Consider the following 23,737-nt stretch of genomic DNA (forward strand, 5'->3'; position numbering starts at 1 on the left):
TCATCCTCAAGGTGGGTTCCATGTCCCCATCTCAAGTGGGTCTCATGAAGATTAAATGAATCAATCAACATAAACACTTGGGAAAGTTCCTGGCACATAGCTCAACAAGTGTCTGGATAGTTCGTGGGCATAGATTTTTTAAATAATGCTTCTCAGCTCTCCCAGTAGAATCTCTAGATCAGCCTTGCTTTTCCCTGAGGTTTCCATCTCACTGGCCAGTGTGTTACACCTGGGAAGAGCCCTGTGTGGCCACACGCAACCTCTCACTAGGACTCACTCCCAGCTCCGAACCTGCATGCTCTGATCTGTGCCCATGGTGCTTCCACGTGGCGGGTACTGTCAGAACTACTCCAATGGCCCTCTCCTGCTGGGAGAGGATAATAAAGCAAAACCCGCTTATACGTGACAGACACGCTACAAACTGCCAGCACTCAAGGCTCTAAACTGCTCACACGTGGGCCAAATGTCATCCTCATAAGAGGGCGTGATGTCTGAAGCTGCCGCAGCCTCACTGCTCTTGCCCTGCATGGCGTGTCTGCGTAGCTCCACTCCTCAGCACCCCAGGGAGCTCCAGCACTGCACAGGTACATCTGGGGATGCTGGTCTGCTCCTGCCTGGAGGCAAGTGGCATGTGCCAAGAACTCCCTGAGCCTGGGACTCTAGATGGAGCCCACTGGAGCTCCCTTGGGCATGAGGACAACAGGTTATCTCCCACCTTGGGCGGGGGGATGGACATATTATGCAGGCCTGGGAAGGACTGTCGGGGAAATGGAGTGGGCCACCTACCAGCTTCCCCCGCTGCTGGGCTGAGCGACTGTCCCGCAGTGTGTACACGTTACCGCAGACCGAGATCTCCCGCCAGACACCTGGGGCCGAGTCCTCAGAGAAGCCGCCCGCAGGGTGCATCACCAGGACCCCATTGGTGGTCAGGCCATCCATCAGGCCATCAGGGGTCCGCCATTTGGCTGCCCGCTCCTGGGACCACATGAGGGATCAGATCACATCCCTGAGTACCCCCAGCAGGCTGTGTGCCAGAGGGGCTACCTCTCTACCCCAAGTTCAGAGGCAATCCAGAGAGGCCCACATGACTTGGGCAGCACCTGACCTGGAGCCCTGTGTGGGTCATGGTTCGGTTGACTGTGGGTTGGCCCACCACTGCAGGGCCCTGCACCTCCCCAGCCTCCCGCTTAGCTCACTCTCTGATGAAGAGCTGGTCCCTGCCTGGGGGTCACTCACTCCAAGGAAGATGTTGCTGGAGGCGTCAAAGCCAGCGGCATAGATGCGGGCAGTATAGGGTGGCCTGCGGTCACAGAGGATGCGGCAGGCGTAGCGGGAGATGGTGCTCTGGGCAGAGGGGCCCTCTGCAGCTCCTCCTCCAGGGGATGTGTCCGTTACCACAAAGTCTATCATGTTCTCTGTGGAGCGGCCAATCTGCAAGGGAGGGGAGGGCAAGCACAGGGGTTACACACACAGCTGGAATCATGGCTTCCCACCCCAGTGTCCCAGCGGCTGTTCTGTGTGCAGGGCCACCACCTGACAAGGCTGCCAGAGAAGGGGCTCTGGGCTTCCAGACGGGGTCTCCACATCCAACTGGACATGGGTGAAGCATCTCCTTCTCTGCCTCCCCCACACTCAGTAAAAGCTAGTTGATCTGCTTGTGTAACCGTGGGGAAGTGGCACCTCTGGCATGGAAGGCTTAAATATTCACAGTGAACAGTGGGTCTTCAGTAGGAGTACTTTAAGCTAAGCACGTTATGTGTAACACCTCAGTTAATCTTCCTGTGGGGTGGGTGTTGTTATCCGTACCACTTACAGTTGGGGAAACCAAGGCCCAGAGAGGTCAGGTGGCTCTTGCCCAAAGTCATCCCATCATAAGTGATGAAGTGGGCATCTGAACCCAGATATGAGGACTCTCACACCTGCCCTCTGGCCTCAGAGGCCAATGGCCCCCACGCTGGGCATCTCGAGTCCGCGTGGTGACACCCCTGCTGCCTTGCTTGTCAGTGCACAGCCAGTGGCCCATGCTAGGACATCCTGCTTCCTCATCTGAAGAGCAGAGCACTGCCCCCACGCCCCAAAGCTCCTCCCTGTGGCCTGCGGACTCAGAGGCCAGGAGGCTGGTGGAGGGGTTGAGCATACCTGGAACATGTCTGTGTCGCTGTCATGCGTATACTCCACTATGACTGAGTGGCTCCGGGACAGCGTGTATGAGATGCTGTGCTGGCCTCGGTTACTCAGTGCCTGGTGGGGAGAAAGAAGTCACCTCCCAGGGCATGTGACCATGAGAGGTGTAAGTTTCCGAGCCAGAAATGAGCTCAGGGCCCAGTGGCTATCCCCAGGGAAGGGCAGCTGAATCCTGTGCTGAGGGTCTGCACAGCAGGTGCTCTGCACCTATTATCCTACTTAATCCTCCAGTCACCCCAAGGATGGACTTATGGTTCCCATTTTACAGTTGAGGGAGCTGCAGTTCAGAGAGAAGTGACCTGGTTCCACACAGCTGGAACTAGCAAAAGCTGACTTCTACCCCCGATCCTCTAAGGTCAAGTTTTTCCCTTTGCTACTGCTGTGTGACCATCACATCCCACTCTAGGAGCCTTGGCTGCCTCTAAAACAATCATTTCCATCCAGTGAGTGAGGTCTGGTGGTCAAGAAAACATTTTGCAAACTGTAAAGTCCTGTGCACACTACAGGACTTCCCACCATCACCATTCTGCTGGTAGCCACGAGGCTGTGAGTGACAGCACAGTGCACTCCCCGGCGGCACCACCGAGGCTGTGGCTGGAAGGTCTGGGAAGGCTGAAGAGCTGGACCTGGGGCAGGGTGGGCAGGACGGTGCCATCTGCTGGGATAAACTGCTTGCCTTGGAGACGAGTGGTGTGGAGATGTGGTGCATGACGTCTGGCTTCACTCCGTTGGCATGTGGCCGGCGGCTCAGTGCCAGGCGGCTTCGCCGACGGCCCTTGTCCCCACTTGCCAGACACCCATTGTAGCTGTGGTTGTGGGGATTAAGAAAAAAAGGATTGTAGGAGGAGAGAGAAAAAGAGAAAGTAAGCCCCCAGCAAGACTTGAAGAAAACTGCCAACCTTCCTAAACAAGATCGGGAACCAACCAAAGCTAGCAGATTGGTGATTTGGGTGTCTTGCGTTCAATTAACCAAGTGTTCCTGGATGCCTGAGCTGTGCCTGGGCAGCTGCTGGATGCTGGGATGGTAGAAATGATATATCGGTGATCAGTTTTGAGCCACCAGTGGAGGGGCCTCCAGTTTCCCAAGGACCCAGGTACCAACCGCCACAACAACGTGCCCCTGGGCCCACGCCAAGCACACCCCAGGCCCAGAGGCAGAGGGAATTCTGACCCCGGGTTCAGGTTTCTGGGGAGAGGGAACACCTATATAAGGCCATAAAGAGCTAGAAAGGATTCACCTGTAGCAAACTATGATTTATTACACCACTACTAGAACATGAATGAAGGACATGAGCAGGTCCAGGATGCCACTACCTCTGTCTCTCCATACGTGTCACACTGCCACCCACCTTTGCAGCTCTTGTCCCAGGGAAATGACGATGAGAAGCAAAGATGGGGTGAGTCAGAGCCTTGGTCGCTGCCATGTACTGCTGCCTCTGTGTTCCTGGCCCTTCACGTTATTAATTACCTAATGGAATCTGTGCAATGTCCTGCCAGGCAAGTGTCTTTCTTCCCATTTTACGAATAAGAGAAATGGAGGCCCAGGGAGGTAGAGTGACTTGCCCCAGCCTAGTAAGTTAAAAAGTTCCGATTTGAGCTCAGGTCTGCCTGACTCCAGACTCGCAGACATCCTTCTAGATGGAGGTCTCCACCTGAGCTGAAGCCCAGAGGCTGGCAGGGTTTGGTGAGATCAGGGGTTGGTGATTTGGGTTGTAAAGTGTAGCAGGGGAAGATGAAGTTGGTAGAAGGGCCCTGAGCACAAGTCAAGAATTATTCTGTAGGCAGTGGGGAGCCACAGAAGGTTTTGGAGCAGGAACTGATGGGTGAATAGCTGCCACATACAGACAAGGACCATTTAAATCAGAATCTCCTGGTGAGTTTTTTTAAGTCCAGATTCTCTGGCCCTACCCATGGAGATTCTGATTCTGTAGGTTTGGGGTGAGCCTGTCAATGTGTGTTCTCAATGTGCTTTCCAGTTGCTCTGATGCACAGCCAGGGTGGAGCTTCCCTGCTCTGCAGAGAACAGATGGCTGGTGAGGGTATGTTAGGTCTACATACTCCCCCATCAGTGGCCTTGCCCTCAGCTGCAAAGCCAGCCCTTGTGGACAACAAGCAGCTGTTATTCTCAGGCAAGCACCCTGAGAGAGGCATTGCTTTTGCCCTTTTGAGTTCTTCCCATGGGGAGAGGGGTGGTGTAGATGGCAGTGGTCCCAACCCAGGATCAGGATCCAGATGGGCCTGGAGTAATGGGGCTAATTTTTCAGAACTGACCTAGTAGTTTCATTTTGAGAACTAAATGAGATAAAACGTTTGAAAATGCTTGCATGGAGTTGGGCACAGTGACAGCAAGCCCTTGATAAGTGTTAGCTATTATTGTTATGAAGGGAAAAAAAGCCCATGACACCTAAGTGTCAACAAACAGTAGTCATTATTAATCCTTGATAATCATCATCATGAGACTGTAGCTTATCAAGTAGTTTCTTCTGGACTGATGGCAGAGAGAGGCCACAAGGAGACATGGATGAGGGAGGCAGAAGAGGGATCTGTGCCTGGGGCAAGAGCTGTGAGGGAGGGGCAGGGATTCAGGTCAGGCCCAAACCAGGAAAGGATGAGGTCTGCCCAGCCACCAATGCCAATTGCTTCCTCTCTCCTGGCTTCAGTTTTCCCATCTGTAGCATGAGGGTGAGCTGTGGTTTCGTGAGAGTGCACTAGACCTAGAGTAAGAAAGACCTGGGTCCAAATTCCAGCCCTGCCACTTACCAGCTGTGTGCCCTTGGGCCAGTCACTTCCCCTCTCTGAGCCTCGGTTTCCTCACCTCCTTCCTCACAGCATCTTTGTGAAGATTGAAATGAAATAATGTCCATGAAAGGGCTTGGCACAGGCCTGCCTCCCAGATCACTTGATACGTGTCAGGCGCTGTTCTACGTACTTTACAGAAATCACCTCCTTCCTTCCTTCCTTCCTTCCGACAACCCTCTGAGGTAGGGAATAATATCCTCCCTGTTTGTAAAATGGGGAAATGGAGGCACAGGGAAGTTCAGCAACTCGCAGAGGCAGAATCGGAATCAAGCAGTTTTGTTGCAGAACCAAGTTCTTTGCCCCACACAACACATTGCGGGAGCATTGCAGAAGGCAGCTGTTGTTACTTTTTTCTCATATAATCAGAAACTTGAGTGGTCTGTTAGAGTTGTCTCAGGAATTTAAGAGAAGCAGGAAGATAAAATAATCTTTATGAATTGAGGTGGGTTTGGTCAATTTTGTCTTTCAGCTGGGAAGGGAACAAGGGACAAACAGCAGAAGGCCCTACTTGTGGGGAGTTGGGGCCCTCCTTCTGGCTGCTGGGTGCCCATTCCTCCTGGACCAGGGAGGCTCACCCCAGGACGATGAGTTCACCATACTTGATGGGCTCCTCGCCCGGCTGTGCATCTTCACTGGAAGAAAGGATGCAAGAGCCCTTGTTCCCGGGGTGCTGGAGGTCTGAGGTTCGGGGGGTCCCCACTTCAGGGTTTCCTTCGAGCACCATTCTGGGCAGGGTGAGAAAGAAGAGAGCTTTGCAGCTTCCCACCCCAGTTCTCCTCAATCCCAGGTCCAGTCTGCTGCAAGACCCAGGTTAAGGCAGAGTGACCTTTCGAATATCTATTGTTATGGCAACCTTTCACCTCTGCCTCCCCTCAAGGGACACAGGTTGCTGGGACACCACGAAGGGGAGATGGGTGGAATGGAAACAAGAGGGGGAGGTGGCAGAGTCAGAGGTCCCAGATATTTGGTGGGGCCAGAGGGATGGAACAACTTGGCTGGTGACCAAGATTCCAGTCTGGGATGGGCTTGGAAGGAGGGCAACCCAGGACTTGGGGGCTCTTAACCTGGTCTGGGACTCAGTTCCTGACTTGAGCTTTTAGCTCCAGCACCTCTGAGTTACCATCTGTCAGGTTCTTTGCACTCATCTATCCATCATCATCTTTCTGCCCCTCTGTAGGTCTAGGCCTCTGTCCGTCTGTCTGTTTCTCAATGACCCTCTGTCCTCCCAGCACTGTCCTTTTCTCTTTCCACCTTCCTCCCCCTCTCCTCCTGTCGTCTACCTCCACCTCCCCATCCATCTGCCTCAGTCTCCCCATCTTGACCTCGCCCTGAGGGCAAGGCCTCTGGACTCCCCTGGATGCGCACCCCCTCCGTCTCTCGGGTGTCGGCGGTCCCCAGGCCGCCGGGTCTCTGGAGGCCTGTGGGGGCGGCGGCGCTCCCCGCTCTGGCTCAGGCTGCAGCAGAGCTGTCTCCTGCAGGCAGCCTGTTTGGAAAACATCCCTATGCTGTAGGGACTGGCTGGGCAGGCCCGCGCCCCGCGCCCGGGGCGGCACAATGACGGCCCAGCGCATACGCAGATACACAGCCAGCGGCCCCTCCACATAAACATGCGCGCGCGTGCACAGTCCTGCACACCGGAGGCCCGCGGGCAGAGCCCGGACGGGCGCAGAACCCAGCCCCGACCCACGACTGCAGGGACCAGAAGACGCGCAAACAGCTACAGGCACCGGCCTCGGACCCACTCCCCCGGTGACCCACAGACACGCAAACACGCCCCCCGCTCCCGCCCGGCGCAGCCCCCGCCCCCTCAGCCCTGGCGGCCTCACCTGGCCGCGCTCGGATCCCCGCTGTGTACTGCTCCCTCCCCGCCTCGTCCTCGCTCGGCCCCCGAGCTGCTGCGGCGGGATGGGCCGAGCCCGCGGCGGCTCCGTGCTGCCTCGTCACGGGGACACCCAGGGCCGCGGGGAGGGGGACGAACGCGAATTGCGACGCTCCGCCCCCTGCACCGAGGCCCCGCCTAACTGGCTCCGCCCACGGAAGCCCCGCCTCACCTAAGGCTCCGCCCCTTGCGGCCTAGCTTTGCCCTAGTCCGCAGAGCAACGCCCCTTCTCGGGAGACCACGCCCCTCCCGGGAGACCACGCCCCCTCCGGCACCGCCCAGGGCACAGGGAAGCCCTGCCCACCACTCTGCTGAGGGACTCCCTCACGCGTCCTCGCAGGCAGAGGAACTCCCTGGTAGTCTATGAGTCCCATTCCCCATTTCGGGCTCCCCAGACTCCGCCCCCATTTCCGGGGACTCGCGGGGTTTCCAGAGACCCTGACGTTGTCACCCTACTGTGAACCAAAGCCAGAGCCCGGGTCTGGAGGGTCTTTTCCCCAGCTTTAGGCTGGGGGTCTGACATCCCATCTCCTGCCTAGAGACCCCGCCTCCCACATGGGGAAGCCACGGAATTAGAGGAGGAGAGAAGCGGGGGCGAGGAGAAGAGAGAAGGAAAATACTGAAGGAGGTGGGTGTGCGTCAGCAGCAGAGGCCGTGGAAAGCGACTGCGGTTGAGTTGCAGACCTGTCTCCAGCTCAGCTTGGCCACTTTCTGAGTGATCTGACCTACAGCTGGTTCTGGGTCTCTGGGTATCCAGAGGCACCCACCGTGCCTCTTCCGCCACCACGCACACCCGGCCTTGTGATGCCAAAAGGATAAACAGACCTTTGGCGGTGCAACCCCTCTAGGTCTGGGGCTTGCAAGAGACCTCTTTTACCCCTCTGTACCAGGCGACCAGCGTCCCAGTTGCTACCACCTGACACTGGTCTGCAGCGAGGGAGGTCTGAGAGAGAGCGCTGATTTTGAAAAAAAAAAAAAAAAAAAAAAAAAACCTTTAATTCTGGGGAGGCAGGCATGATAATCATTCATTTTTACAGAAGAGGAAACAAATTTACAGAAATTACTTTGCTCAGGGTTATTTTGCTAGAAAAGGGCCAAGAGGGGAATGTCAGCTATATGGGTGACTCCAAACTCTAGATTCCTCATTTTGCAGGGGCGTGGGGGGGCAGTAATGGTGATGCAGTCCTGGCCCTCCCACATGCTAGGCAAGCTTTCTACCACTGAGCTACATCCCCAGCCCCTGGACTCCTAATTTCTAACATTTCATAATTAGGGACACTAGAATGGGGGCTCAGAGAAGAAACTATCTGCATCAGATGAGGCCCCTATTGTTCTGTATCTCTTGGTATGGAACAACAAGCAAGGGCTGGGGGAAGCCCAGAGGATGGACCATTAAGCTGTCTTTGAGGTATGTGTTTTATGAGGAAGTCAAGGAAGTCTGCACTAAGGAGGTGAGGTGGCCTTTGACTTCTGTTATCAGGGAGGGATGAGTGGGAATTTTCCCATCCATTCCTGAAAGGGAGCATCTGCCAATGCTCCCCCCCGCCCCACCCCTGCAACTTGTTGAATATGAGGCTCCCAATCTCCCAGACCCCCTGGGTCCCACCACATCTACCCCACCTACAAATTGGAGGCAAAGAGACCAACTGCTTTGCCAACTGTTCTGGGGCCCCAGCAGCCTGATGAAACAAGAAAGCACCTATCGACACATTCTTTAGGGAAAAAAGCACTCACGGATCAAAAGACCCTCCCTGAGAAGCCCCCATCAGCAGGGCAAATCCTGCACCTCAGGATGGCTTTCATCGCTGAATGCCCATAGTATTAGTCTCTTGTATAACCCCAGCCTCCTGCACATTGCCTGCCAGAGCAGGCCCTCAGTGGCCATGTACTGAATCACTGTTGTAACCTGCAGTTTACAGATGAGAAAATTGAGACCCAAGGGCCCAGATCATGCAGCCAAACAAGGGTGGAACTAAGAAGCAGCGTCCCAATTGCTACCACCTGACATTGGTCTGCAGCGAGGGAGGTTCTGAGAGAGATCGCCAAGACTGACAAAGGAGGAGGTGCCATATTCTTCTAGGATAGAGTACTGGGATTAGAATTGTATGGCAGGGGCTTAGGGAGCCAGGGTCCATCTGTCCCGTGGACAGTGCTGGGGTCAGGAAGAGGAAGGGGGAGTTGGGACACCACCAATGGATGCCCAAGTTCCAATCTTGACTTTTGGTTCTAAATCCAGGGCTTTGTGCCAAGAATCCCAGCTTCTTAATCTCTGTAGGTTTCAGTTTCCTTTATGTAAAATAGTAATAATAATAATATCTAGGGGCTGGGGCTGGGGCTCGGTGGTAGAGCACTTGCCTTACATGTGTGAGGCACTGGGCTCGAGCCTCAATACCACATAAAAATAAATAAAATAAAAGTATTGTGTCCAACTACAACTAATACATATACATATATATATATAAAGTTTAAAAATAAAATCTACTTGTTGAGCAAATTGATTTTTAAAAAAATTTTTTAGTTGTTGATGGACCTTTATTTAATTTGTTTATTTGTACATAGTTCTGAGAACCAAACCTAGTGCCTCACACATGCTAGGCAAGTGCTCTATCACTGAGCCACAACCCCAGCCCCAAACAAGATTTTGAACATGATTTCACAGTATTGTTCTAAATTTTCTACATGTAACCTCTTCCTTTTTTCCGTCTTCAATCTAGGTCTTGTCCCTATTGCTTCAAAGGAAGGGATGAAGAAAGGAACAAGATACAAACCGTATTTCTTCTGTTTCTTGGGTTCAAGTATCTGAAGATTGGAAGAATCTCAATATCTAATTGAGATAGGATTTTGAAAAAGCACAACAAAGAGAAGCAGCAGCAAACTCTGGGCTGGGAGATTGGAGTGGGGAGGGGAGAGCTAAGATGCTAGGCTCTGTCCTTGAACCTTTTCTGGTGGTAGAAGTGTGGGGTTGGAAAAGAAATAAACCCTCAAATAAATTGGGGGATCCGGAGTAGAGGACATCTGGCCTCACCTCTCAGTATAGCTTCAGCAGGAAGCCCTAGGCTTAGGGTGACAATCACAGTGTGTCTATCTTGTGCTGTGATCACCATGAGGTCTTGAATGTGTGAGTGGCATGGAAGAATGTTGGAATTTTTGTGTACAAAAAGGGCAGAGCTGAGAGATTCTGGTGGGTCCTATGGGGTCTCACAGCTCATAGGAGGGAGATTCAGGGTACCTGGATTGACAGCCAGAGGTCAGGAAGATGAAGGTGTCTTTCTAGGTATAGCAGTACATGCCTGTAACACTAGCTACTCAGGAGGCTGAGGCAGGAGAATGGCAGATTTGAGGACAGCCTCAGTAACTTAGCAAGACCGTGTCTCAGAATAAGATAGAAAGGGATGGGATGTAACTCAGTGGTAGAGCGTTTGCCTAGCATATGTTGAGGCCCTTGAGTTTGACCCCTGGTACTGAGAAAGAAGGAAAGAAAAAGAGAGAGAAGAGGAGAGGAGGGGAGAGGAGAGAGGGAGAGAGAGGGAGGGAGGGAAGTGGTCATCTCAGTAGAAACTAGCAGAGAAGACCGCCAGGCTTCTGGGATACTGGTCCATGGTCCTCTCCCTCCTTCCAATGCCACGATACTAGGGAAGTGTCCTGAGATCAGAGAGGCCATTCCAAATGGAAGAGAAGTGAGGACAGAAGACTCAAGAGGACTGAGTTTAACTCTGGAATGACCGAGAAAAGCTGAAACTTACTAGATGACAACATCTCCCGACGGTGTAATAATGATGGAAAGAGATGATGTTTGGTTATGGAGCAGGTATGAGCACACTGAGGCTCCCTGGCCAAATCTAGCCCATTGCCTGTTTTATTTATTTATTTATTTATTTTTGTTTTGGGGGTGTTTTGTAGATGTTATGGGTGCACAGCCACACCCACTTGTTTCTGTGTTCTTTGTGGCTGCTTACAAGCCACTCAGAGTTCAGTAGTTATGAGAGGGACAGTATGTCTCTCAAAGTCTAAAATAGTATGGTACCTTCCAAAAAAGTTTGCTGACTTCTGTTCTAGAAGGTAATGCAAGTTATGATTTTTGCCCCTTTTATAATGAAATGACTTATGACTTGAATCTATGACATTCCTGACTTCTCACCTGGGTTCATTGGGAGGATTAAACCAAATGGCCCTGGGAAACTTCATTATGCATAATCAGTTACCCTAAAACTTAGCGGCTTAAATAATAAATATTTATTATCTTACTCAGTGTCTGAGAGTTGCTGAAAGTTGGGGGCTGACTTTGTGTCACCCAGGAGGCTGTGATCAGATGTCAGTCAGAGCCGTTGTCATACGAAAGCTTGGCTGAGGCTGTGGAATCCCCTTGCAGGGGGACCCACTCACATACCTAGCCAGTGAGTGCTGCATGTTGGCAGGAGGTCAGCCGTTCCTGTGCACAAAGATTCTCCTTGGGACGCTTGAGTGTCCTCACATCATGACAGCTGGTCCAGGTATGCAGGAGGCACCTCAGGTATGGCTCCTTAGATACAGCTCCCCAAGTGCTTTTCCTTTCCTTCCGAAAACCTGTGGAATGGAAAGATATATCATCTTCCCCTACCCACCCAACAAACAAGGCGGGGCAGGCACAGGGTAACTGCCATGTTTTCATAGCAGTGATACCTTGTGTTCAACGGGGGAAGTGTGAGAAACACACAGGACTCAGCGGCAATTCTTCTATTAAGACTCCAGTTAAGTCCTAAGAATATCATTCATGGCTCTTGGCTCTACCCCCAAGTCATCTATCCTTTTCCACAAAAGATAGCATGTGTTTGCAGCTGAGTAGTTTTCTCAGTCTGCCTTTCATCCATAGAAGTCTGAGAATCCAAATACCTCTTTTCCATTTATGCTGTCTCTGTCCTTTACAGTTTAAGCTGGTAATGTTTCTGCCAATACAATTCTCTTAAAATCTTTGTAGATTTTTATGAATCTTATTGGGTTCACTTCATTAGACTAAACCCCCAAAATTCTTTGAGTTAAGTTCCCCTCTATCTTGGGCTTATGCTGATAAAAAAACACCATTAAGAGTCCTGGAAACCTTGATCTAAGATCTTAGTAGGAAATTTTATAGTCATACCCTTGACTTCAACTTTATACTATATTTTCCTGACACTGTCCTGTTTGATCAGAAGCCAGTTTCTTAATTTTAACATTGTTGCTGGCTGGAGAGACTTTTTTTTTTTTTTTTTTTTTTTTTTTTTTTTTTTGAGCCTGGGAATTTTCAAACTCATCAAATCCTAGTTCTTTTTGGTGTTGCAGTGCCTCTATCTGTTTATATCTCACCTCTCACATTTTGTTCTAAGACAGAAGAAGAAATGAGGGGTGCCTTCAACATCTTGTCTGTTTACTAGATCATACAGTTCATTAGGTGCATTTCCCACTTTCCACTTTGCCACAGGTGACAGTGTTGCTAAACTCCCTGCCACTATGTAGCGAGGATCTCCTTGTTTGCAATGGCATTTTTTCTCACTTTCCTTTTAGCCTTCACCGTCAGACTTATCAAGGTCACCAGGTGTCTTAAGGCAGCTTCCATGATCCTCCCCTCCTGGTATTCACATCCTTGTTTAACGAGTGTGGGTGGGGCCTTGACCTGCTTCTGACCGACAGTACATGGCAAAGGTGATGGGCGAGCATGATTGCATGAACATGGTAATTAGAATATATTCCCAAATTGATAGCATCAGTCTGTCTGGAATCTCTCTCCTTTGCTTGCTGTGAATAAGCTGACATTTTGTGGGCTGCCTGTAGGGGGAGGCCCAAGTGTCAAAGAACTGGGGTTGATCTCTAGAGCTGAGAATGACTTCCAGCCAGTAGCCACACAGGGGGAGGAACAAGCTCTCAGTAGAGCTGCAAGGAATTGAATCTGCCAACAAAAGTGGTTCCTTCCCTGTTTGAGTCTTAGATGAGACCACAGCCTCAGCTAACACCTTAATTGAAGTCATGTGAGACTCTAATCAGAGGACCCTGATCAGCTATACCTATACTCCTGATCCCACAGAAACTGAGATAATAAGAATTACCTTTGGGGGCTGGGACTGTAGCTCAGTGGCAGAGCACATGCCTAGCACGTCTGAGGCCCTGGATTAGATCCTCAGCACTGCATAAAAATAAAATAAAGGCATTCTGTCCATCTACAACTACAAAGAAAAAAATTTTTTTAAAGAATTACCTTTGTAACCAGGTGTAGTGACATATACCTGTAATCCCAGAAGCTCAGGAGGTGGAGGCAGAAGGACTGCTTAGAATCTCAACCAAAATCTAGCCTTAAGGGCTGGGGCTGTAGCTCAGTGGCAGAGTGCTTGCCTAGCATGGGTGAGGACCTGGGTTCCATCCTTAGCACCACATAAAGAAATGAAAACAAATAAAATAAAGGCATGCTGTCCATCTGTAATTATTAAAAAATTTAAAAAAAAACTATCCTCAGCAACTTATCAAGGCCCTAAGCAACTCAGCAAGAACCTGTCTCTACATAAAATATAAAAAAGGGCTGGGGATGTGGCTCAGTGGTTAAGCACCCATGAGTTCAATCTCTGGGTAAAAAAAAAAAGAATTACCTTTTTTGGTTTTTGTCTTAAGCTGCTATTTGTGGTGACACTGGTGCACAGCTGTAAATAACTAATACAAAGTTTTGTAGACTTGTACTAACTAACCCCAAAGTCCTCCTAGCCTCTGCTCACCACCCAGTTCCAAAGCCACTCCCACATTTTAGGTATTTGTTATTGACCTCACTCCTGGAATGAACTATATATATTAGTTTTTCCAAGTAACAAACTACCCTAAACCACACAGCTTTAAAAAAAATGAGCATTTATTCCAGAATATATAAAGAACTCAAAAAACTCTACATGAAGAATACAAATAACCCAATCAACAAATGGGCTAAGGATATGAACAGATGCTTCACAGAAGAAGATGTACAAGCAATCAACAAACATATGAAAAAATGTTCAACATCTCCAGTAATAAGAGAAATGCAAATCAAAACTACACTAAGATTCCATCTCACCCCAATTAGAATGGCAATTATCAAGAATACAAGCAACAATAGGTGTTGGAGAGGATGTGGAGAAAAAGGTACACTCATACATTGCTGGTGGGGCTGCAAATTAGTGCAGCCGCTCTGGAAAGCAGTGTGGAGATTCCTTAGAAAACTTGGAATGGACCCACCATTTGACCCGCTATCCCACTCCTCGGCCTATACCCAAAGGACTTAAAATCAGCACACTACAGAGATACAGCCACATCAATGTTCATAGCTGCTTAATTCACAATAGCCAGACTGTGGAACCAATCTAGATGTCCTTCAATTGATGAATGGATAAAGAAACTGTGATATATATATATATATACACACAATGGAATAGTACTTAGCTATAAAGAATAATAAAATTATGGCATTTGCAGGCAAATGGATGAAATTGGAGAATATCATGCTAAGTGAGATAAGCCAATCTCAAAAAAGAAAAGGATGAATGATCTCGCTGATAAGCGGATGATGACACATAATGGGGGGTGGGAGGGGGGCAAGAATGGAGGAAGGAGGGACTGTATAGAGGGAAAAGAGGGGTGGGAGGGGTGGGGGGGAAGGAAAAAATAACAGAATGAATCAAACATCATTACCCTATGTAAATGTATGATTACACAAATGGTATGCTGTTACTCCATGTACAAACAGAAACAACATGTATCCCATTTGTTTAAATAAAAATAAATTTAAAAAAATAAGCATTTATAATCTCACAGTTTCTAAGGATTAAGAACTCGAGAGTACTTTAGCTGGGTGTTTGGCTTGGTCTCTCATGGGGTTGTAGGAAGGAGGTCAGCTGGGGCTTAGCTGATAGGGCCAGAGGGTCCAATTCCAGGGAGGCTCATTCACACGGGCCTGCTGTTGTCAGGAGGCCTTGACCCTCCTCCACGTGGATCTCCCCAGAGGACTGCTTGAGTACTCCTGCAACATGGCAGCTGGGTTTTCCAATGAAGCCACAATGTCACATAATGTCCCTTCTTGTCTACTGCTCAAAACGATCACATGCCTGCCCAGATTCAAGGGGAGGAACTCAGGCCTCGCCCCTTAATGAGAGGAATATGGAAGAATTTTTGGCCATAGCAAACCACAAGCTGCCTGTTTTGGTCAGCTTTGCATTGCTGTGACCAACATACCTGCCACAAACAACCTGAAGGAGGAAAGGTTATTTTGGCTAAGTGGAAGGGCACAGTGGAGGAAAGCAACTCAGGATGTGGCACCCAGGAAGCAGAAAGAGAGAGAGCGAGAGAGAGTGCTTTGCCCCTAGTGACCTGCTTTCTCCACCACACCCTACTTTGCCTACAGTTATCACCCAGTTAATCCATATTAGTGGATTAATCCACTGATTAGGTTACAACTCCCATAATCTAATTATTTCACCCCTGAACATTCTTGCATTGTGTCACACATGAGCTTTTGGGCGTCACCTTGTGTTTAAACCGTAACACACCTTATCACCCGCTGAGGCGTGGGATCAGGCAGGCCCTTCCCCACTTCTCTCACACCTAACTTAATGATGCTTTATCTGTAGGTCATAAGTCATCCAATGCCCTTATTAGTCATTAAATGAAAGAAACAAACACAATGTTTATTAACATAATGAACCAGTGAAAACGGACAAAAGGTAGCTGAATCTAAGAATATAGATTAATCTTAAAACAACATTGAGGTTTCACCTCTGGACATGGTCCTAAGAGCATCCAGTAAATGAATAAGCATTTATGCAAGAAAAGCTATTAAAATTCAATAAGAAGAAAGAGTCTGTGGTATATAAATCAAGGCCCACACCCTCAGCCCAGCAAGATGGAAAAGAAAACTGCACTCTAGGCTGGGCAGCTAAGAACAGCTGGCTTCCTGCCTCCTCAGCTCCAGGTGAGTAAGACCTCAACCCTCCTCCCCCGCTCAGCTCCCTGTTGTTGAGATTCAGTTTGTGGTGAATGGAGATGATGGGATGGATCCTCAACCTCTCCTGAGAATCTTGGGGTACTGTTGCCCCTTGCCCCAGCTTGTGGAGTCAGGGGTTCCACTGAGGGGTAGAAAGGGAACTGGGGACACCTGAGGCTGCTGCACCCCTTCTCTGTCAACACTCAATTCCTTGGGTGAGGGTGTCAGAGAGGGTGTCGGAGAGATATGCCATTCCCCAGCCAGCACCCCGGCCCTGGCTCAGGAATTGCCCCTGCACAGAAAGTGGCTGTAAAAGAAAGAGCACCAAATCTTTCCCCCAAAGATCTGACCTCATTTGCAGCAGGTTGTAGAGAAGTCCAAGCCTAAAGGTGCTCTTCAAAACAGTGGGGGTGGGCTGGGGCCAGGACGGGCTCAGTGGCCAAGCGCTTGCCTAGCATGTGTGAGGCACTGGCTTCAGTCCTTGGCACCACATTAAAAATAAATTAATAAAGGTGGAGGTTGTGGTGAAAGGCAGTTGGAGTGGGGTGTTGATGAACTCTGGAAATAAAGGCTAAATTGTAGGCTGGCTCATTCACTGGAGAGAAATTGGAGAAGAGGAACTGGAGAACCCTGCTGGACTCTGAAGAATCACCAACACTGACCTCAGGGGCTATCCTTGCAAAGAAGTCTGGGAGTCTGATGACTGAATCAGTTTGTGGAGCAATTTATGCCATGAAACATTGATAAAAATTAATTAAAAACTCAACAGGCAATTAGCGGAGTATCACAGCTGGGTGTGGCCAGAGAGAATCTGCCAAAGCCATTATTACCCCAGGATGATATGAGTACCCAATGAATGAATGGATGATATGAACACCCAAAACAATGATGTGGGAAAGAGGTGATTTCATTAAAATAACCTTCCATTAACTAAACAAGCAAATAACAACAGCCCTAGAGGTGATGCCACACTATGCAGAGTCACTGCAATGCAAATCTAGTCTTCAGCCTCCAATGAAAAACAATGCAAAGAAGCCAAAGTATTACCCACAAGCTGGGGAAAGACAACTATGTCTGAGCTGAGACCTGGAGACTCGGGACTCTCACACGCTACTGGTGGGAATGGAATGTGTGGTCACTTTGGGAAACAGCCTGGCAGTTCCTCACAGTTAAACATAGTATTACCATAGGGCCTGGCAGTTCCACCCCTGGGTACATAGCCACGGAGCCACAGGCAGAAACACTGACGACTGCATTATTCCTAGTAGCCAAAACCCAGAAATGTGCGTCGATTGTTGAGTGGATACACGAAATGTGGTATATCTATGCAATGGAGTATTCAGTTATATAAAGGAACAGAGTGTTCACTGATAACGCAAAACAGGGTTGCTCCTTTGGGGTTGTCCTTGTCAGGTGCTTTGCCCTTCCTCAAGGTTGTTGCCCCCTCCCAATCCTTTTGCAAGAATTATATCTCCTCCTTTTTGCCCAACATCCTAATTTTTTTTTTTTTTTTTTTTTTTTGGTCCTAGGAATTGAACCCAGGAGCACTTAACCACTGAGCCACATCCCCAGTTCTTTTTATGTTTTACTTTGAGACAGGGTCTCACTAAGTTGCTTAGGGTCTCACTAAGTTGTTGAGGCTGGTCTTGAACTCACAATCCTCCAGTCTCGGCCTTCCGAGTCTCTGGGATTACAGGCATGTGTCACTGCACCCAGCCCAGCTTCCTATATTCTACAGAGAAGCCCCACCTAATAGTTAAGAGATAACTGCTAAATAATCTTTCTGTAGATAGATAATACTCAGAACACCTGATTACCTTTGCAATGCCCCTCCTTAGTCTCAAAGCACATTACTTGCTATAAGGTTGAACTTGCAGATAAGTAGAATGTCTAAAAAGAAATACAGGAGCTGTCCCCAGGAGGTTGAAGTCTGTTGTAATGTTCTGGAGAAGAAAAAAGGAACTCCCCTGGGTGAGAGGCCCCTGCTCATGGAGCCTTCCTGCCCTGCTCCTCCTTCCTCCACAGAAAAGCCTCTTGCACCTGAATCCCTGAAAGTGGAGTTTTGAGGGTGGTTAGCTCCTCTGTCTTCTGCAGGGATGGCCGTTGAATAAACCTGATTCCTTCCCACCAATTCTCTTCTTCCAAATATTGGCCTCTGAGCAGCGAGCAGCACAGACCTTAGTCGGAAATATGGCAACCTTGAAAACAGGAGGCTGATGAAGGAGGCCAGTCACAGAGGGAGGGCCTCCGCGATCGTTCACTCTCCGTCTGCACCTCCCTTTATCATAAGTCTCCTTCTCTGCTCCTCACTCCTGGAAAGTCAAGGTAAAATTTTGTGCACTTTTGGAAACTTCCTCGCGCCTGTGTTGGGTGACATCATTAGTTTGCGAACTGATGAGAATGTTCCAGAACTGACCGTGGTGATGTCTGTATATCTGTGAGGATGCTTAAACGGCCAGTGTACATTTTAAATGGGTGGGAGACACTAAGAGACCACCACAGGGACAAAGGGCAAATGCAGTCTGGTGCCTTAACTCGTGGTCTGACAGCCATTGAAAGTATGTCTACTTTCTGTGCTCCTTCGCCTTAACTCACAGCTTGTCAGTTATTAAAAGCTTGCATCAGCTTCGGAGACCAGGGGCATCCTCAGGACAGGATGCCCTCGCCATGACTCTCCGAGGACAAACAACATGAAGGATCAAAACTGTTGGAGAGTCATTAAAATGACAAATTCCAAGGAGTCCTAACATATTACTTGCTAAGATTTTTGTTCTCTTGCATTGCCCACCTGTGTGGTCCCTTCACAGGTACAGCACCTCATCTTCATCACAGAGACCTTCACTCTGGATGCTACTACGCTGAGATGAAAAACGAGCATTTGGCTCCAAGATCACCATGGCTTCCTCCGAGTAAAGTGCCCTCACAGGAAAAGAAAAACACACTTTTGAAATGTACCTGCAGCCCATTAAGATCCCTAAACCTCAGGCTACCCTTGCAAACAGCCCTGCCACACGAGCAGCCTGACACTCTCCTGACAGTGTTCTGTGTCCCTCTTCTCCAGGAGAAGCCCGGAGAAAAGCCATGCCCGCGTGTCCTCTTGCCTGACTTGTTTTCTTTCTGTTGTCACCAAGCCAAAGTGCCTGTGTCTGGCATCAGGTGAATTGCATGATATGTAAGTTATATCTTGATGCAGATATTATTAAAAAGGAAATTGAAAAGCAGAAACAACATGGTGCAACCGCTTTGGAAAGCAGTATGGCGATTCCTGAGAAAACTTGGAATGGAACCACCATTTGACCCAGCTATCCCACTTCTCGGTCTATACCCAAAGGGCTTCAATCAGCATACTACAGTGACGCCTCCACATCAATGTTTATAGCAGCTCAATTCACGATAGCAAACTATGGAACCAACCTAGGTGCCCTTCAACAGATGAATGGATAAAGAAAATGTGGTACATATACACAATGGAATATTACTCAATCTTAAAGAAGAGTGAAATTATAGCATTTGCAGGTAAATAGATGGAACTAGAATATCATGCTAAGTGAAATAATCCAATCCCAAAAAACCAAAGACCAAATATTTTATCAAATAAGTGGATGCTAATCCATAGTTGGGGGGTGGGTAGGGAAGAATGAAGGAACTTTGGATTGTACAGAGGGGTATGAGGGGAGGGGAGGTGTGGGGCGGGTGGGGATGGGAAGGAGGTAGAATGAGACAGACATTATTATCCTATATACATGTATGAAAATAATTTTAAATCAAAAAATTTAAAAAAAAATTTTAAAAAAGGACAAACAACATCAACCTGGTGTAAAAGAAGACAAACAGCAGAGTTCATCCACTGATTCCCTTTCTATTGAGATCAAGAGGAGCCAATGCTAAGCTAGTGTAGGATGCATGGTTGGGCAGTACACGTAAGAAAGCCAATGAAGTTAATCCCTGGAAATCAGGGTGGTGGTCCGGCTGGGAAGGTGCACAGGGCTTTCTGAGGCACCATTCCAGGTGCTGTTTGTTGCTTCTCAGTGATGGTGACGGGGATGTTTGTTTTAGGACAGTTTGTTAGTCTGTATAGAGCTCTTTTTAAATCACATTTTATAATAAAAACGTCAAAAGTAAGATGAGCTGGTATCCTCAAGCCCTGGCATGCTGTAATTTGAATGGGAAGGACTTGCTTGAGCTAAAAGTCCAGGATGGAGAGGGGGCAGGTGAGGCTGGAACAGCCACAGCCAGGGTGGATTAAGAGGGTCCCTCCCTAGAACTTCAAACCCTGAGAGCTTCCTGGTTTACCCTTCATCAATAATGTTATTAAGTGTCTGCTTCGTGGCATCCCAGTGAAAGTGTTCCTCCCCAATTTTCAGAGATTCACCCCCAGAATTATGCTTATCTCTATGACACATTCCCTGGCCACAGCAGAATGGAGTTGGGGCACTAACCTGAACTGCACTGGGCTGATCACCTTCCATTTGCTGGAAATTTGGCAATAAACAAGGTATGATGGACATCATTTGTATTAGTCACTGTTTGCTAGAGGAACAGAATCAACCAGAAGTATGGTTATGAAAAGGACATTTATTAGATTAGCTTACAGGACCAGAAGCTGGATCATCCACAATGGCTGTCTGCAGCAGGAGAGCTGGAGGAACCAGTAGCTGCACAGTTCAAGACACAGAAGACCCAGAACAAGAAGGATCAACAGTGCTACCCTAATCCGAGACCAAGGCTCCTGGAAACTACCTGGAGAATCACTGGCAAAGTCTGCTTTGGAAGAGTGAAGAAGTAAGAGTTTGATATCCTCAGATGATGGAAGCAGCAATCAAGAACTCGTTCAAGAAGAGCAGAATTTGGTTCTGCATCTGCTTCCTTCCAGCTTTTATTCCATCCTATTGGACGGTGCTGCCCACGCTTAGGGAGGGGCTCCACTTCAATTCACTATCCCAGATGCCAATCATTCCTAGACACTCCTCATTGACACACCCAGGGGCCTCTTAATCATTGACATCTCTTAATCCCATCAAGTTGACAATTCAAATTAACCATTACATCATTTTTAAGGGTCACATGGGCTACTGCAGTGGTTTTCTATCTTCTTTGGCTGTGATCCTTGTTAAGAAACACATTTGACATTGTGCCCAACACCCACACTCAGACACATGCACAAAGAAGCTGGTTTCATGAGACGGTTTATATATTTATGTGATATATTTTGCCATTTTCTATTCCATTGCACTTAATTGCATTGAAAATGCTGGTTGAACCCACAAAATCAATTTTACAAACTACTAGGGTCATGACCCTAGTTTGAAAAAAGCCCTGATCTAATGGGAGTGGTAAATAAATGAGTCAAGAGCCAGCTGTGAATGAAGGGTAAGTTTCTTGTGAGGGTGAGTATAGTTGGTGTGACTGTGGGTAGGGACTCCATATAGATGGCTCCCAACTTAGAGTGGTCCAAGTTACAATTTTTCAACTTTACAATGGTGCAAAAGTCAGACTTATGCATTTAGTAAAAATGGTACTTTGTCTTTTTCTGTTTTTTAAGACAGAGTCACACTCTGTTACCCAAGCTAACCTCCATCTCTTGGGCTCAAGAGATCCTCCCACCTCAGCCTCCTGAGTAGCTAGAACTCAGGCATATGCCACTGTACACAACTTAGAAGCTGGACTTTGTGTTTTAAATTTGGATATTTTAACTTTTGGAGGGTATTTACTTAAGCATGCCCTGATCCAAGCCTGAGCTAAACACACTTGCAGGGTGATCCTTATACCATCTTTGTTATTTTCATTTCTCAGTTGAGAAAAGGGGGGTGCAGAGAGGTGAAGAGACTCTCCCAAGGCCACACAGTTGGTACCCGAGGCTATTTGTTCGCACAGTTCCTTGTGTGTGTGTGTGTGTGTTTGTTTGTGTGTGTTTTGGGAGAGGCAAAATCTGGACCTCAGTCACTGGGGATGGCAAGATTGGCAGGAGCTGTGGGAACATGCATGGGTAGGACTTGGCAACAGGTAGAATGTGGGGGATGAACCAGTAACGGGCAATTCCAGGGCCCTGATCTTCCATGTCCCCATGGAAGGGAATCCAGTCTTCTTTCTCCCCTGGGCCTCCCTGCTTCTCCATCTGTTCTTCCACGTTCCTTCTGGAGGTTCCCAGGGTCCCAGGCGTGGAGCTAAACATCGTTTGTGATGGATGCAAATCTCAGTTCGTAATTCCTGTGTGTAAGACACAGAGCTTCATTTTTCTCTAACTCAGCTTTGATTCTGTGTCCTTGGTGATGCTGTCTCCACTGGAGTTCCTCTGCCTTTCCCCAGCAGGATGCTGCTGGCACCTGTGCCATCTGTTCACACAGATCCCCGTGGAGGTGGGCCTCCACCCTGAGATGGCTCTATCTCTTCTGCCTTTTGCTTCAGGGCTGGTGGCTTCTCCCATTTCTCCATGTCCCTCAAAGCCTACAAGTCTTTCTGACACAAGAGGACACAGGCATTTTTGCTTAGCCTCCCATCACCACACAGGTTGTCCGTCCCCAGGGTCTTGGTGGGACCCAGGAGAAAGAGACCAGCCACCCACTAAGCCCCAGTCTTAGCCACTTTTCTGGGATCCATGGGCCCGCCTGGGTGGCAGCAGCAGCCAGGCTTCCCAGCTGGGCCTTTGCCATCTGTTTCCCAGCTCCCCGTCCCCTCCTTCCTCCTTGTCCTCGAAGCCCAGTGGGTCTTTTTCGACTGTGTCTATGGGGTCTGCACACCCCTCCTTGCACACACTTTGCCCAGACTTCCTCCTTTCCTGGGGGTCTGGGCTCAGTGTTAGTCTGGTTCTTACCTCCCCACTTTCCTGTCCTCATATTCCTCCTCCTTCTTCAGGTGGCTTCACTCCTGACTTGGTGGTGCTCCTTCTTGGTTTTCGTTGATCACGTTTCCCTCTCTTCTCTTCACTCTTTCCATGCTGGGTTCCCTTCTCACCTCTTCTCCTGACCCTGGACAATGTCACTCCTGGTGCTCCCTCCAGGACAACAGATGCCAGCATTCCTGTCTGCAGCCCAGATCTGAATGTCACACAGATGCATACACACCTGGTTCATCACCCCCTACCTAAAACTATATCTCCTGTGTTCCTGATAGTATAATGGCTTTGCCATTCATTTGCCCAAAGTGTCCATGCCAGAATCCTGGGCATCACCCATGTCTCTCCCCCCTTCCCCTACAAATTACCACCAAGCCCTTAATTCTGTTGATTTTTGAGACATTCCAGGGGGAATTTGTGTTAGTCAGCTTTTCATTACTATAACCAAATACCTAAGGCAGGCTACTTTATAAAGAAAAGAGATTTATTTAGCTCATAGTTTTGGAGGTTGGGAGTCCAAATAGCATGATTCAGGCTCTAGTGCGGGGCCCTTTGGCTGCATCACATGTTGGGTGGGAATGTGTATCTCTGGGTGTCCTTGTGGTCTTTCTCCTTTTCTTTGTAAAACCACCAGCATTCAATCATGTGGGCTCCACCCTAATGGCCTCATCTACTCTAATAATTTTCTGAAGGTCCTACCAGTGAACACTGTAGTCAGATTAAGTATCCACACTCTTAGTACCATTATGCTTGGGGATTAAACTCCTGTATGAGATCAGGAGAATGAATCATCTTCAAATCACAGCAGAAATGAGTTGCATGGATCCTAGAGCCAGAGGGTCTGGGTTCAAATCCCGAACTGGCCCACTTTCTCCTGTGTGTCTTAGTCCGATTGGGGCTGCAATAAGCATCTCTGAGACAGGGTAAAGTTTTGCTGTTGCTGCGATGCTGCAGCCTCACAAATGCTCGGCAAGTGCTCTGCCACAGAACTACCGCCCCAGCCCGAGACTGGGTAATTTCTAAAGGGCAGAGATTTATTTCTTGCAGTTCTGGAGGTTGGGAAGTCTAAGATCAAGGGCCTTCTTGCCTTGTCATCCAT

At 48.7% G+C, this 23,737-nt stretch overlaps 2 protein-coding genes across 5 annotated transcripts in view; both read right to left on the reverse strand.

Annotated features, from left to right (window-relative positions):
* DPP3 (dipeptidyl peptidase 3) overlaps nucleotides 1-920 on the reverse strand; it is a 27,600-nt gene extending 26,680 nt beyond the window's left edge. Inside the window, exon 1 of the mRNA XM_079105005.1 lies at nucleotides 787-920. The gene's annotated coding sequence lies outside the window, so the exon portion shown is untranslated. The remainder of the gene's footprint in view (nucleotides 1-786) is intronic.
* Nucleotides 1-6,960, reverse strand: part of PELI3 (pellino E3 ubiquitin protein ligase family member 3) — an 11,213-nt gene extending 4,253 nt beyond the window's left edge. Inside the window, exons 1-8 of one of the 4 annotated variants that reach the window (XM_079105007.1) lie at nucleotides 6,810-6,960; nucleotides 5,559-5,708; nucleotides 4,945-5,016; nucleotides 2,861-2,990; nucleotides 2,140-2,241; nucleotides 1,237-1,431; nucleotides 787-975; nucleotides 453-614 (exon numbers count right to left, since the gene is read on the reverse strand). In XM_079105007.1, coding sequence (XP_078961133.1) covers nucleotides 453-614; nucleotides 787-975; nucleotides 1,237-1,431; nucleotides 2,140-2,241; nucleotides 2,861-2,990; nucleotides 4,945-5,016; nucleotides 5,559-5,707 — 999 coding nt within the window. In that variant the 5' untranslated portion in view covers nucleotide 5,708; nucleotides 6,810-6,960. The remainder of the gene's footprint in view (nucleotides 1-452; nucleotides 615-786; nucleotides 976-1,236; nucleotides 1,432-2,139; nucleotides 2,242-2,860; nucleotides 2,991-4,944; nucleotides 5,017-5,558; nucleotides 5,709-6,809) is intronic. The other 3 variants (XM_079105008.1, XM_079105009.1, XM_079105010.1) reach the window with 3 other exon arrangements.
* Nucleotides 6,961-23,737: the final 16,777 nt, after the last annotated feature.

This window comes from Sciurus vulgaris (genome assembly GCF_902686455.1).
Source record: "Sciurus vulgaris genome assembly, chromosome: 11".
NCBI classification, from domain to species: Eukaryota; Metazoa; Chordata; class Mammalia; order Rodentia; family Sciuridae; genus Sciurus; species Sciurus vulgaris.